This window comes from Thunnus maccoyii, chromosome 21 (genome assembly GCF_910596095.1).
Source record: "Thunnus maccoyii chromosome 21, fThuMac1.1, whole genome shotgun sequence".
NCBI classification, from domain to species: Eukaryota; Metazoa; Chordata; class Actinopteri; order Scombriformes; family Scombridae; genus Thunnus; species Thunnus maccoyii.
Window position 1 is genome coordinate 5,629,473 of NC_056553.1, and position 16,505 is coordinate 5,645,977.

Consider the following 16,505-nt stretch of genomic DNA (forward strand, 5'->3'; position numbering starts at 1 on the left):
TTGAAGATAGTGTGTTGTCTTGTTAGACTGAACAAAGTGTATGAAAGTAGAGTTTTCAAGCACCCTATCAGGACCACAATCACTGTTTTTGTACAAGTCTGACTTCTTTCTTGATTTGTTTCCATGTATAAAATGGCTCTCTCTAATTTTCAGCTGCACTCCAACATGGACAAAGGTGATGGCAACGTGAAGTACGTCCTGACTGGAGACGGGGCCGGCACCCTGTTTCTGATTGATGAAAAGTCTGGAGATATTCATGCCACCAAGAGGCTGGACAGGGAAGAGAAAGCTATGTACACCCTCAATGCCAAGGTTCTGGATAGGAAAACCAATGCAGAGCTGGAGCCCGACACAGAATTTAATATAAAAATTCACGACATCAATGACAATGCGCCAAAATTTGCAAAGGAGATCTACTTTGCCAGTGTCCCAGAAATGTCTGACGTTGGTAAGTAACAGTCTGCTTTATCGTACAGCTGACTCATTAGTCAATTAATCCATTAGTTAATGTGACAGAAAAATTAATCAGCAAATATTTTGATAATCGATTTAAGATTTCAGTCATTTTTCAAGCTAAAATTCTAAACATTCACTTGTTCCAGCTTCTCAGAGGTGAGGATTTGCTGCTTTTCTCTGTTTTGTTTTTTTTTAAACCATGGTAAACTATTGGCTGGAGTGTTGTTTGGGCAAAATATGCAATTTGAAGGAGTCACCTTGGGATCTATTAAACTGTGATGGGAATTTTACATTATTTACTTATTTAAGAATTAATATAATTATATAATTGACAGATTTATGCAAGAAATATATTTCAGGAAATGTAGAGGAACAGCAGTGAACAGTGTTTTGATGCTATATTCAGTTCTTCAAAGTCATTTGCTGTTGTGATCGTTATTTGTTTGGTCAGGGTCATTGGGCATTCATAACAAGTAATGCCATTTGCCATTTTTAATAGGCAGTAGAAATATTGTATGTTTAGATTGTCACAGTCTTTCCAATTAAGGATTTGCTTCATTGCACTCCACTTCATTCTATTCAAGTAGTATAAATAAACCAAATGGCATGAATATAAACAAAGCTTATGAAAATAATTCATGCAACTTGAGATCAATCCTCAATTATGCAACCGTGAATTAATACATGGAAGCAATCAGGGGAAAATCAAAACCCAATGGCCTATATGACAAATAACAATACCCTATTTGGGATTCATAACGCACCGCTCGTAGATTTCTCAATTGCATGAACTACTGGCAAAAGGTGGGTCAGGGTCATGGCGACTCGTCTCTGGACTAATACACCACCTTATATGTTAAGACTGAACATACTGGTTAATCAAGTCAGCCAGCCATGAAAAATCAGCAGCTCCCTTTTATGCTATCAGTTCTGGGACTAAGTGGGACAGATGTTCAAGGGTTCATTAGTATGCACGGAGACAGACAGACCCAAACAGGACACGGCAGAGGTCTCCTGAATGCCAAGGACAGTATTTGCAATGTGGTGTTAGTGAAACGCTTGGGTGGATTATACAGGATATAGAAGTGACTTCAATGACAGGATATCTTAGAGGAACTGAGCTCTTTCTAGGCTTTTAGCCATTTATATTTCTTTACTCTTATTTAGTTATATGCACAGTTGACACATATTCAAACATCTATCAATTGATTGTGGAGCCTTGGCATGCTGCATAATGTGTAATTTATGTGTTAGTGTCCCTGTGGTGGTGGTTGGTGGTGGTGTTTTCTGTCTTGACTGTGATTCTTAGAGATAAGAAAGGTGATACTGCTTCACATTGCAAATCATACGCTCAGTAAAGGGTTGCTGGGTCAAATCCCAACTGGAAAATAAAAAGAAAAAGAAAAATATTTTGAGGTTAATTCAATATTTATGCAAATACCATGACCCATGAACACAGCGATTCCATGCCAGCTCCTCAGTAGAAGCTCGTCGGTACTTAACTCATGTTGCCAAACCTCCGCCTCTGACAACACGGGTCAGAAAAAAAATATGTACCTTGCTGAGCCAAAGACAGTACTGTAATGGTATGAGTCTGAAAAAAGGATTAAAGTCCATAATTGCTTCACTTTTTTTTTTTTTTTTGCACAAAAGAGATTTCAAAGATACCTTCATCCCCTATTATTGAGTTAATTTGAGCATCTATCAATAAAATAAGAAATGCAACAGTGAAAATGTTGAATTGAGTGAAGTGTGTCATTATAGGCATTAATGAAACCTTAACAGCTTCTCAGCTGTGCAGCAAATATTGTTTGTTAACAGGCAAATCAGGCTTGGTGGATACCCTTTGATATAAAGTATTACCTAAGGAGAAAGAAATATTCACTTACAGTCTAGATAAAGCAAAGCCTTCTAGTCTCATTGATATTTTAAAGAGGTCTTTAGACTACTGGGACACCAGGGTTTAATCAAGAAAATCATTTTCACTGAGGTGCCAGAAGAGACACAGCCAAAGTCTGAAAGCCTCAATCTCTTTTGTTTCACTGTTCAGCCAACTGTGGCGATTGCTTTGTTGTTTCTTTAAAAAAGGGTATAAATAACGGATAATGATAGGTTCCTGGTTGATTTTAGTCGCACACCTCTTCCTTGTTGTAGTCAACTGGTATGATTTTCTCCACAGCTCTGTTGTTTGACATGAAAATTGGGGATTAGTCACTGGCTACCAGTAAAATTGGGGTAATATTAGGCCACTGTTTGTATTTAAAGCTGTCTGTATGACTAATGGCATAGCTGAAAAATACAGCAAATTCTCTATCTAACATGATGAGTCAGTTACTTGGTCTTGTCATGATTTAATACATGCAGTAGCACTGTTTTGGTGTTAAAATTAACTTTGCATGTTCTCTTTGCAGGTACATCTGTCGTCACTGTAACTGCCAGTGATGCCGATGATCAAACGTATGGGAACAGCGCCAAGCTTGTATATAGCATTCTACAGGGACAACCCTATTTCTCTGTGGATTCTGAAAATGGTAAGCCAAACCCAGCAGGAACTCCTGGATGCAATTTGTAATGCAAGTCTATAAACTGATCTCTTGCACTGCTCGGTAAAGTATGTGAGAGCAGGCAGAAAAAGGATTTCCTGTGTTTTTCAGTGCTGCTAATCTCACAGAAATCACATTTACTTCACTAAAACTGTAAATATTCCTTTTAAAACACATTAATAACACAGCTAATTTCAGCTGAATTGTGATAATATGTAAAATGTATCTAATAAGTAAAATATATGAAGAGCTGCATCATTATCCTACTTTTAAAGAAGACTGTGGTTATATTTAGATATATTGCTTTCTTTGTACTTACAGTACAAAAAGCCATTTATTAATGAACCATGTACTTTGTGAGTCATTAAAGCTCAAAAGGCAAACCCTTTAAAAGCCATTATTCACATTATTTATTAACAGCATGGCTAAAATTAGATTCAAGCAATATTTTGGTTCGTGTGCTTATTTGGTGTCTTACCAAGGAATAGATAAGATGGTCTTTGTCAGTCTCAGCTCTTTCTTGCATTTCAGCAACTGCAAAATGTCTTGTTTACATGTTGGATGTCTTGATGGGACAATGTAGTTTAAAAAGATTAGCTTATGCAGTGAAGTCTTCCTTGACCAACAACAGCTGAGCTCTATATACATACAGCATCCTAGAAGTCATCTCTTGCCACTTTCTCTCTGTTGCAGCCGACTTTTGGATGTATTGGCTTCTAGCTACATAGCTAAGAATATATGCAAATAAGACATTTTTAGAGTGGATATAAATTTCATGAAGCGCAGCAACCCTGTGTCATAGAAATTATGTTAGGTTAGGGAAATACCGTGGTTTGTTTTTTATTGAAAAAGTCAAAAGTGACTTAATTATTTAACCAAAATCGCAATCTTTTCCTAACCTTAATCAAAGTGCTTTAGTTTCTTCTAACCATACGTAGGATTTGTGATGCTAAGCAAGGTCAAAGTCCCACATTTTGTACATCCACCATTCACCCCGTTTTCCTCAAAAGAAATATTGGAAAATCAAATTAGTTGTATGAAAACTTAGCATACAGGGTTGAGCACAGACATGGAATTGAGTTTTATCTTGCCTCGTTTTCAGTAAGACACTGAATACATTTCCCAAATCGGACTTTGCCTTTTAAATTTTCAGGCACTATCAAGACAGCCCTGCCTGCCATGGACAGAGAACTCAGAGAGAACTACCAGGTCGTGATCCAGGCTAAAGACATGGCCGGTCAGATGGGTGGACTTTCAGGAACCACGACGGTCAGCATCACCCTCTCCGATGTGAACGACAGCCCGCCACGCTTCGCTAACCGTAAGAAAACCAGATGTATTCATTTACAATAGGCCTTTAAACACAAGTGATCTCTGAGATTAGTCACGACAGAACACACAGAAGTAAGTCTGCATTTAATTGGTCTCCTTCACCATCATGTATAGATTCCTTTCGTATGACTGCTGTGGAGTCTACGGAGATCGGAGGCGCTATTGGCCGTATTAAAGCTGATGATCCAGATGTTGGGCGTAATGCTGAGATGGAGTACAGTATTGTCGGTGGTCACGACATATTCAACATTATTACTGACCAAACCACACAAGAGGGAGTCATCATAATTAATAAGGTAACTCATTTTCGTTCCTCTTCTGCCTTTTTAGTCTGCTTTTTAGTCCTCTTTTATGCTGGATAGTGCTTTGTAGTCTCCAACCAGCAACAAACACTTTTAGCAGTCATGTAAGTATTACTTGATTGATAATGACTGTGCAATCAGACAGAACACTTCCTGTGACAAGTGACATGTTTTCATAAAACTGCAAAAAAAAAACAAAAAAAAAACCCAAAAAACAGCCTTCCTGTCTCCAAGAAATGTGTTTCAAGGAGAAGCCTTCAGAAAATAAATTGTAACCAACACATCAAGTAATACCTGTAAGATTTGTTTTTACATGTGTATGAAAAGTAAGATCTCAAAACTCAAGGCAAAATATTTGTATCTAGTACAGGATTAAAAGGTTCTTTTTTTAAATCTTCTTTTTTTAGTAAACATGCTTTTTTTTGAAAATGAAATCCAAGCCACTGCCAAGATCATCATGTCTTTTAAAATGTATTCAACCTTTAGGTGTTTTCAGGAAAAAAAAGTCAGGTTAGGGGTTCAAATCAAGTTCAAACCTATTGTATGTTTGAATTTAAAATAAATGTTAGCTGTCTTTTCATCTCATCTTAATATGCAAGATCCCTTTCTCATAAATTATAACACAGATGGTTTAACTTCAATGGAAAGACAGAATAGTACAGTTTCAGATTAGAAACAGCCCAGTGATAATGTTCATTCATGTAAGAAAGAATATATGACAGAATTTATTTTTGAACTGCAGTATAAAATCAGATACCCTAAGCCTTTGAAATGAATAATATAAAACAGTCTTTTGCTAGAAACTCTTTTTAGTTTCCCCCAAGGATCTTCCAGATCAGTATTCCTCACTTGGATTTGTAACTTAGAATTTAGAGAATGAATAAGATAAAGGCAGACAAATGAAATGCAATGAATTGCCTATCAAAATCCTGGAGGCGGACTGTTTTTATGGCAAAGTCTACAGCTTGACTTCTGATGCTCTTTCATCTGCAGGCACTGGATTACGAAAGTAAAAAGGACTATGAGTTCAGAGTGGAGGTGAAAAACACCTACTTAGATGCGAGGTTCATCCTCGGTTTGCAATTCAAAGACTACGCCATGGTCAAGGTGACAATAGAGGATGTGGATGAGCCTCCTGTTTTCACCAGGAACCCTTACATCATCGAGGTGCATGAGGACACGGCTGCTGGCAGCTTCGTCGGTGTGGTGTTGGCCAAGGACCCTGATGCTGACAACGAGCCAGTCAAGTATGCTAAAGGGGACAGCTAGAAGTGTTTAGACCCCAAACAGTGCCAGACTGTTAGAGCAAAATGCCAAATCCCTACCTTTTATTCAACTAATTCATTCTGCTTGGGAATGAAGTTCTCACAATTTAGTAAACTTGGCAGGAATTAATCAATGACTAGTTAAACAAAGATTTCCTCTCCTCTGTAATGCTTTGCTGTGGTAATTTGATTGTTTCAAAACTCATTGTTCCAGCTTTAATTATACTAGTATAAAATCAATAAGACAACAAGCAACACATTGTAGAAATACAAAGTCTCCTCTCATCAGTTTTTTAGTGTGAGGATGAAAATGTGCCCACTTGGCTAAATCTAATCCATCAGCCAAGCCTTGTGTCAGTGTAGGGGAGGGAAGGGAAGGATATTATTCATGGGTCCCTCCTGGTGATTTCCCAGTGGAAGATGGCGGCGGACCTGTGAAGTGAATACAGACACTGTTTATTTCCCAGAATTATGTAAGCCCTCTATGGCACAGCACAAAGTCAAAGTGAAAGAGCCTAATTTGCTGTATCGATTCACACAGCTCAGTGCCGCCATTCCACACATATGGCGCCTGCCCGTCTCTGACACAGAGCTATGCCACTCCACTGTCCACGCCACATGGCGTATTGTGTTCCATATTCAAATTTCAGCTGAATATGTAATTTGACGATGACAAACGAGCAGGCACGACGAAGGACGTATCGTTTTTAGACAACGGAGAGCATGAATACATTACATTCTTTTGGAAGCAATAATTGACTGTGTAAAATACATTTTTTTTATGAAGTAAAGAAGTACTTTAGTGTTTTTTCCTGTGAAGTGAGATCTGTGAAAGTAGTGCAGAAAAGACAATAGAGACAGATGACATAATGTGCTTCATGTTTATATTCATTGGTATTAATAATAACATTGTTTTTGTCATTCATGCAGATACTCCATTGATCGGCATACAGATCTAGAGAGGCTGTTCAACATTGATTCTGTGAATGGCACCATTACAACACTGAAAGCACTGGACAGAGAAATGTCCAAATGGCACAACATCTCTGTGGTGGCTACTGAAATAAGTAAATGTTTGTTTTGTTCATATTTAAAACACTAGTATTGAATAATAGTATTTAAATGATTAACACATGACCTCTGACATCTATCTAAAGTTTTTTTTTTTTTTTTTGCTGACATTAATTATTATATTCATTTATTTTAGATAACCCACGCCAAACAACTCGAGTGCCCGTGTTCATTAAGGTTTTAGACGTCAATGACAACGCGCCTGAGTTTGCAATGTTCTACGAGACATTTGTCTGTGAGAACGTCAAATCAGGACAGGTACTTGAAAGGTTTTATATCATGTTTGAAATTATTTCAAATAAGGATGTGTTTTGTTGAAATTTGTGAACATATCTTAGTTAGACTGCTACTCATAATGTTGCTGAATAAAATCCATGTGATGTGATTATGGTTTTATATAGACAGGCTACTATATATAGTTATTAGGGTAGTCACAATTTTGTGCACAGCTATTTGTATTGCAATGACGCTAAAGTAAAGCAAAGTTAAGATACTCCATGAGTATACAGGGTACGACCAGAGGAAACTTCCATGTGTGGAGTGCATACTGGCAGATCCATGTTGGAGGACATTATTCACACTACAACCACATGTATGTAGAGTTTTGAGAGACACCAAATCCCTTATTTAACAAGACACTCCTCACAATTTGCCAATCAGTGTGGTTTGTACCCGATTGGCCACCAACAAGGTTTAGTCCTCCTAGCTTTGAATGAAATCATAAAATAGAGAAAAGTACTTTCCTTATGTGTCAAGTGTTTTAAAAGCTTTTAGATTTCCCCAACTATGAGGGAGAATTGGTTTCATGTGTTTTGTAATACTTTTACCTTAATGTTTTTGTTTTGTTTTGTTTTTACAGTTGATTCAGACTATAAGTGCTGTTGATACAGATGAGCCTCTTGTTGGACACAAGTTCGTCTTTAGTATAAGCGCCTCCAACCCAAACTTCACCATCGTTGACAGGGAAGGTAAGATATTAGTATGAAACTTTTAATTAAAAATTCAATATTTCAATTGTGTGATAGTCTTTTGATTGACTTTATGTTCTTGAACCTTCCCGAAAAAGCTATTTAAGTCTAGAGTTGTTCGGCAAAATATCATTAACAGTACAGCCATTGTGAAAGTCGGCCTTCAAGCAGTCATCTCTTATCTATTCTGCATTGCGTTACAGGTTTATATGATAGAAATTATTTTGTTATTGAAGAGTGTGGTAATGCTCACGTTGTTTTGTTTTTTTTTAACAACAACTGCCTCAGTATACATAAACTGTGTTTGATTACATTTTAGATTATTTTTTCATTTAAATTTTCCATGTGTTTACTCATGCATAATATTGATGGTTAAATGAAAACACAGTGGCGCAGTTGAAATTGTTCACTGTCTTCCCATTCTCAATAAATATACAGATAGTAACGGACAAGTTTACATTTACCTGCAGAACGACTCCTTCAGAGACAATTAGGACACCAACCATGCACAAATCTAATATCCCTCTTAAAGCTCAGTGAAAGAACAGCTACGATGGCAATTACTGGTTACAATTCCCTGGCTAGCCCCCTCGAGGACCTAGTTTTATTTGAGGGTAAGCAGAGCGTAAAAGTAAAGTTTGGCTAAAACTCCTCCATATGCAGGAAATTGTCTATTGTAATAGAGGAATTGTTTATGTCTATTGTAATAGAGAGAAATTCCTCTTTTCATTTTGTCTGAGTGGAACGTTAAACTTTGGATTTAAATTAGCTTTGCAAGAAAGTGTGGCCATGCATAACAACCACACTATTGTCTTTTGTTAGAACAAAGACTACAACATGATTACCAATTTAGCTTTCCTTGAATTTATATTTTTAAGAATGTAGTTTTTAAGCAAATAGCTCAGCTTTATTATCAACACAAGTTGATAATAAGTGTTTGTTTTAAGTACTATGTAAGTTTACCAGGGGTGCCAATAATTCTCAGGGGCCTTGCGCAATTATTAAGAGCCGCCTGTCACAAGATACTGATAAAAGAAAATCAAATTTCAGACTCTTTCCTGTGCGATCATTTAGCTGACTGGAACATCTCACCACTGACAAGCTTCCCCCTATTTGCATCTCTCCGCAGATAACACTGCCAATATCATGACACGTAGGGGAGGTTTCAGCCGGCGTGAGATGAGCATGTACTTCCTGCCTGTAGTGATCTCAGACAACGACTACCCCATTCAGAGCAGCACGAGTACACTGACTGTACGCGTGTGCGCTTGTGACAGCCATGGAAACATGCAGACATGTAACCCTGAGGTCCTGCCCTTCTCAGATGGCCTCACAACCGGAGCTCTGGTGGCCATCCTGCTCTGTGTTATTATTCTCCTCAGTAAGTTCCCATATGTACTGTATGTGCATGTGTATGTGCATGTGTGACCATGAGTATTTGAACTTGTCATGTTTGCGCTGTGTGTTACTTTGTTCAGGCATGATGGCAATTGACCGTCTGCTAAACCCGTCCCTGTACAGCGATTGTCCGATAATAGCTTAGCTCACAGTAACTAGACACAGCAGGTCTGACCAGCTTCATGCCTGGTGCTGTATTAAAGGGGACATATTATGCATTTTTCCAGGTCTATATTTTTATTCTGGGGCTGTACTGGAAAATCTTTGCATGATTTACAGTTCAGGAAACTCCTTATTTATCTCATACTGGCTCTTTATGCAGCCCTTCAGTTCAGCCTGTGTCTGAAACAGGCCGTTTTATCTCCTGTCTCTTTAACGCTCCCCTCGGAGGAGCCCACTCTGTTCTGATTAGTGGCTCCGCAGGGTAACAAACAGTAGTAGTAAGATTTCATTTCTTTTTCTCCTTCTTTACTCGAAATGGAAACTTCTCAAATACATCTGTACATGTTCAAGCCCAAATCCAGTTGGAAATATGAAAGTGGACAATGTGAACAACCCATGGAACAACCTTAGCTGTTGACTTATTTGGATCGATTTTTAGCTCATTGGCTAATCTTCCAAGACTCCACATTAAAAACATTTCAGCATACAATAATTCATGAATAATTCATCACATAATTGTTGACACACATATCATATACATACATGTATACATACACACATATAACCTACATACATTGGCACATATACTGTGTGTACTTACATATATACACATATTCATCTACATGTCTTCACATATAACACCAATACACTACAAACCTACTGACATTGCAATAGAATAGTGTGATGATAACTACATTTTAATCTTAAAATCTTAATTTAACAGTTCTGAAAATGAAAGTCTGTCTTTCCATTTCAGGTTTTTTTTTTTTTTTGCTAGTGCATAATGATTTTTATTTCTTATTCTTATGTTAACTTGATGTTTATCACATATGTACAGTTTGTCCTTAATACTAACTGGCTTTTTAAACTTGAATTTTTGAAATCTGTGCAATAGAAATGTTGTCTCACATGCTCTACTACTATGGGCTGTGCCATTATAACATGTACTTCACTCACTCCTTTTTCAAACCCACACCTTAAGACCATTCTTGCTGCTTTGTTTAGTGTGATCTACAGTCTCCTCATATCTCTCTGAGCTGCACTGCCACACACCGCACAGCAATAATTAATGTGACTGTGGTTGGATGATGAGATATTACCTTAAGAATGTCTTTAGATAAAAACTTTGCAATTCGCTCAACCATTCCCGCCATTGCCGTCACTCTTTTAGAAAGATCTGTAATATATGCCGACCATGAGAGATTGTTTTATATTTTAACTCCCAATAATTTGACTTCTTTAACCTCTTTAATTTGAACACTGCCATACGTTAAGTACCATGGCTTCAATTTATTCCTCTTCTATTTAGATTTAATACCAAATTTATTGTTTTCCACCCATTTGATGACACATTTAAAATCAGATAAAGAAATATTCATGTAACTGAGTTTGTGAATGTGCTACTGCAGCGATGATTGTATCATCCACAAAGAAAAGTGGCGGAAAAGTGACACTGAATGCAAGCGTAGCAGAGGAAAAGGTTAGCAGTAAGTTGTCAATCTGGCAGTAAATGTACAGTACAGGCTACAGTTTGTCAGTTAATAAATGCTGCAGCTTCTCAAGACAAAGAAAAGTCTCATTTGTTGTTTCCTCAACTGCTGGAAAAGTGAAGAATTAGCTTCAGGTTAGCGACAATGGCTAGGGGAAACATTGCACCTGTATCGACATCATATACCGACAAAGACCTTGGTGATTATGTGTAGTTGGTGTATAGTTACTCTCAGCCGACACTGGATGATATGTGTAAGGCGAAACTCCTTTTTTTGTCGCCAAGGGCAGTGAGCATTACTACATCTATTGCTGTGTTTATGTGCAAAGACCTTCAGCCTTACAGTGTAGTGAAAAATTAGGGTTTCGGGCTGTTAGGAGAGTGCACTTATGCATTGTTTCTTTTCTATGAAACTAATATGCTGTTTATAAATATTGTACATACAATTACAGCTTATGCAATGAATCAGTTCTCCAAGTCCAGTCAAAACAGCTGTATTTATCCAGTCAAAGCTATTTTTTTTTTTTTTATATATATTGGCGAATCACGAATATGGCTCAAAGGGAAGATTTAAAATCTGTACAGCATACAACACTATCTGTCCTTAGACTCTCAATTCTATTAACTCCAAAGACAGTGCTGCTGCTTTCTGGTATGTCAAACACATTTACACACAACACTGTCAGTGCAACAGAGGGTTTTCTCCAAATAGAGAGTTACCTGACCTTGAATTCAAGTCAGTGTGTAAGCACTGTGGAGGCATCTTTCCATCCAATTCACATCAACCTCTGTTACTAACATGGTTGTGCTCAAAACCAGATGTCCTTAAAGCATCACAGGTCCAGGTGTCATCCAAATAATCTTAATGTCTCTGCCACAGCACGAAGTGGCTTTACAAGCTTAATGCAGATATAAGTTGTAGGTAAACTTGTCCATGGTATCGACACAGAAGATACAAAAAGGTGCAGAATTAGCACTCCAGGCAGGTGTTACTAACATGTGCTCCATGCTGCAGTCAATTCAGGGTGCTAAAGTCAATAACATGGTCCAGAATGAGTTGCTTTGCTGAGGAAGGTGTCCCTGAATGCCCACAAGGAGAAAAAAAATTGAATATCTCTGCTATTACAAGGTGTATCATTACAAACAGGACAGCAATTGGAAGTCTGGACTCCCACCTCACTGCCATCAATAAAAGATTACTTAAAATATGCCATTCTGCCAGTGGTCCCCATTCTGGCTGGCAGTACGGCCCTTAAAAAACAAAACAGTGACTACAAATTTGGTCAAAATTGCATTATGAACAGAATATCCTTGAATAATATCTATTTTACCTTGTATAAAAATATTATGCAATAGAAAATGTCTAATATCTGAGTCTTCTTAATTTGCAGTAAATACAATATAGAGCTTAAAACCAAGCCAGAGTGCAGTACAACAGTGACATGTTATGCAATCAAGCATAACTGTAGCAAATAAAAATAGCAAAATTGACAAATCACAGTTAAAAGGCTGCGATAACACAAAGTTTAAATGAATCCTCAGTGCATTATTATCCCAACAAGACCTCATACAAAAAATTGGTATTTTTTAGCTTTCCAAAAAGACCTTACGGCCAGTAGAAAAATGACTCAGATGGGCACTGTCTGTTCCACCACCTCTTTCATTAAGGCTTGGTTAAGTTTATGCAACTCAGACTACATGGTTATCACTTGAGAATAATAATAAGGTTAGAGAAAGGTTAGGGAAAATTGTAGTCATAGTTAATAGAAACCAGTAATGACTCTTGTGCATACGTCTATGTTGATGATCTCCCCAGGCGCTATAAGTAACAAACAAGCAACAAAACAGTATTTATATAGCACATTTCATTCCAGGTGGAAGCATAATGTGCTTCGCAGAGCGTGAGCTACCACAGAAGTTGCAGCCACAAGAACTATGTGGATAATGTACAAGATAAAACATCAGACATAAGTAAACACATTTAAAACAAACATAAAATGATGAAGACGATGAAGACGTGAGGTAAAAACCATTTAAAAAGTAAGAATTAGGAGTTTAGCATGATGTTGGAAGTACATCCACCTTTGCTTCTAAGAGAAGACATTACTCACATGACAACAAGAGGTTGCTTGTTAGAAAAACATAAAATGTACCATTTAAAGCATTTGAAAAGGAACAACCAATGCTGTTTTTCTAGTCTATTATAAAGTATGTCAACCTAGAAGTATCAGGGACACTGCAGAAAGCTTGATGTATGCAATCATCAGTGATGCTGTGGTTCTAAGCTCCATTCATTAGCAAATAAATCCACTTAACAAAATGCTCTATGTATTTTCCTGGTAAAGTAGGTCGCATCTTACTCCCTGACATCCTAAAGCACCATTTCAGCCCTCTTCGAATCTAATGCAGTACCTAACAGCATACTACACAGCAGCAACGGTACCTTCTATCTTTCTACCCCCGCAAAAAGCAGACATGTGTAGTGCTTATGGTCAAGGGCATGTCAATAAGTAATGGATTTCAACTGTCATTGAACCTTACCATGCCTGGCCAAGCATAGTACCCAGAAGGTACGTTTTAGGTTTTAAAAAATACAGAATGTGCATTGTTGCATGTGTGTTCTGTCCAGCATGTACACCTCTAACCCTGAACTTGAACCCTCCTCCTCCCCCAATATCTTGTTTTAGACTTTGGTGCGTTATTTGATCTGCACCATGACTAAACAACTGATACAAGCAAATTAGTATTGAACAGCTTTTCTTCCATCTGCTTGGTTTAATTCCAAATTCTGCGTCTGGTGGTGGACAGATCTTCTCTCACGTATCGGGTATACTGAAGGTTAAACTGTATGCTCTCCTCTTGAGCAAAATATCATGACATCTGCTCATTATCTGACACTTTTCGTGCTTGATCCCCCCTGACAGACTGTCTCATTCACCTCTGCTTGACTCCGACTGGCAGGCGCTGAGCTGGAACAGGTCCTCCTCATTGCGGCTCACTGCGCTGTCTAGAAACGTGGCACTGGTCAGTTAGAAATGTTCATAAAGAACCATTTAAACAGCCACCCTGCACCCCCATCCGACCCATGTTGAAGGCATTGTAATTAACACTCAGGTGGGAGGCAAGTAGACAACTACATTACCTGCTGAGAGGACAAAAAAGTACATGGAAGGAGAGGAGAACAGGTGAAGAAGGATTTGTGCTCATCTTAAATTAGAGATTGTTTCCTCTCTTAAAAAAAAAAAAAAAAAAAAAGAGTTTATTGAAAATCTCACTACCTCACTCTGCAATCTCTGACTGTCTTTTACTGAAAGAAAATGAAGAAGATGAGATATGAGGTAGTGTGCTGGAGAGTATAAAATAGGATCTTCCAACTACGGTGCATTTTATACAGTGAATGTGCCGTTCAAGGGAAAAAAGAAAGAAAAAGCTTTTTCACTGAATCTTTAATAATAGGAGGTGAATGCCTGAGGCAGTGTTGGGGATTTATCACTGGTAGCAAATGTGTCTCCCCTCCGCGCTTTTGCTCCCTGTGCTCTTTAATGCATGACACATGTTAGAAGGCACATATCTTATGCTGAGCTTTCTCTGTCTGTATTTCCCACTGTTTTTGTGTAGTGATCGTGGTGCTGTTTGCTGCCCTGAGGAGACAGAGGAAGAAGGAGCCTCTGATCATCTCCAAAGAGGATGTCAGAGACAACGTTGTCAGCTACAACGATGAAGGGGGTGGAGAGGAGGACACTCAGGCCTTTGATATTGGCACACTGCGCAACCCAGAGGTGATGGATGCTAACAAGCTACGCAGGGACATCATACCCGAAATGCTGTTTCCCTTTCGGAGGACATCACCTATAAAGGATAACACGGATGTCAGAGACTTCATTAATGGGAGGCTTCAAGAGAATGATTCAGATCCCACAGCGCCCCCCTATGACTCCCTGGCCACGTATGCTTATGAGGGCAGTGGGTCACTGGCGGAGTCCCTCAGTTCGCTGGAGTCAGCCGCCACTGAGGGCGACCAGGATTACGATTACCTCAGCAACTGGGGACCACAATTCAAGAAGTTGGCAGAGATGTACATAGGGAAGAGCCCAGATAGAGAGACCTAAACAGATCCACGACAGTCTCTCTTTTTTTCCAAGCCCATTTTTTCTCTGTCTGTTTATCTAGCTAGCTAGCCAGATGGCTATTTGTCTAGTTAGCTAGCTAGCCAGCTAGTTGACTGTCTGTCTACCTATCTATCAAGCTATCTATCCGTTTTTGTCTAGTTTGCTAGCTAGTGCGCTAGTTAACTAGTTGTCTATTTGATTCTCTCACACGTGTGTGCGCACATGCACAATGCTGAAATGGAAGACTTGAACTGAGTTGAATTTTTTTCATTCATGGAGATAAAGTATAATTCTCAAAGTTTTACTGTTTTTGGTCATAATCAGTAAAGATGCCTTTGAATTTTAGGATTTTTTTGTGAACAATGGTGTGGACAATGTGTTTTGTAATTGACCAGAGAGATAGTAGTATTGTATACTATCAATGTTTAATGGCACTGGACTGGGATGGGTCGGGGTAGGGAAGGAGTCAAGTGGCTTTTCCAGCCAACTCCATTAAATACTGTAAATGTACAAAGTGTTTTTAATGATGGACATCCTATATACTATTTGCTATCTATGTTTGACAAGCAATGTTCATGTGAATGGTTGGTGCAGTTTATTTGTCAAACTGAATTCATTTCATCATATAGGTGTAATATGTAATGGAAAGTGTATGTTGTAGGAAAACTGTCATACACTGAATTCATGTTGTTTGAATGCTGAGTCATATTGTTTTATATTTATATTTTTATACTTATTTTCTTAATAAAATTATGAAAAAAAAGGAACAGCTATATTTCCATCCATTGCCACTGTTGTTTTTGCGGTTACTGAAAGGTGGTGTTGCTGGTTGTGTGCAGTGTTTTTTATACCTTTTCAATGTCAACACAACTTTAGCAAACACCTAAACAGCGATACTTTTACTTACAACCCATTCTGAAACTATTTAAAAGACAATATTAAGTCCAAGTCAGTGTACTTGGTGTGGATTTCATAAGAGCACTACTTCCCCCCCCCCCCCCCCCCAAGTTATGTCCTCTTTAGTTTTGCTTAGTATCTTTGCGAATTGTATTTTTCATTACAAAACCTCCCCCAAAAAATAAAGAGGGAAAATGAATGTTGGAGAGAACAGGAGAGGCTGAAAAAATTGTCCTCTCTTTTTATTTTCAATATTGAAATAACTTATCTTCCTTACTTTATGACCGTAGAATTACAATAGAAAATCCTGCTGCCGTGTAAGCTGCAGTGTAAGCATCGCCATGGAGTTTAAAAGTTGTGTGAATTCATCCAAGATTTTAGAGCTAGTCATGGTTTTGACACATACAGAGGTTGAATGCAGTTAGTAACAGAATCAGAAAAATGCCCCATGTTTATAGCAGGTGCATGCCCTCTACATCCTGACTTAATGAAATTATGAGAAAATAATGGTTT

General features: G+C 38.1%; 1 protein-coding gene across 1 annotated transcript in view; it reads left to right on the forward strand.

The window, feature by feature from the left end:
* Window positions 1–15,792, forward strand: part of cdh10a (cadherin 10, type 2a (T2-cadherin)) — a 31,324-nt gene extending 15,532 nt beyond the window's left edge. The window contains exons 4-13 of the mRNA XM_042400133.1: window positions 154–448; window positions 2,868–2,987; window positions 4,153–4,320; window positions 4,446–4,627; window positions 5,627–5,880; window positions 6,829–6,965; window positions 7,106–7,227; window positions 7,829–7,937; window positions 9,067–9,318; window positions 14,605–15,792. Coding sequence (XP_042256067.1) covers window positions 154–448; window positions 2,868–2,987; window positions 4,153–4,320; window positions 4,446–4,627; window positions 5,627–5,880; window positions 6,829–6,965; window positions 7,106–7,227; window positions 7,829–7,937; window positions 9,067–9,318; window positions 14,605–15,095 — 2,130 coding nt within the window. The 3' untranslated portion in view covers window positions 15,096–15,792. The remainder of the gene's footprint in view (window positions 1–153; window positions 449–2,867; window positions 2,988–4,152; window positions 4,321–4,445; window positions 4,628–5,626; window positions 5,881–6,828; window positions 6,966–7,105; window positions 7,228–7,828; window positions 7,938–9,066; window positions 9,319–14,604) is intronic.
* The last annotated feature ends 713 nt before the right edge of the window (window positions 15,793–16,505 follow it).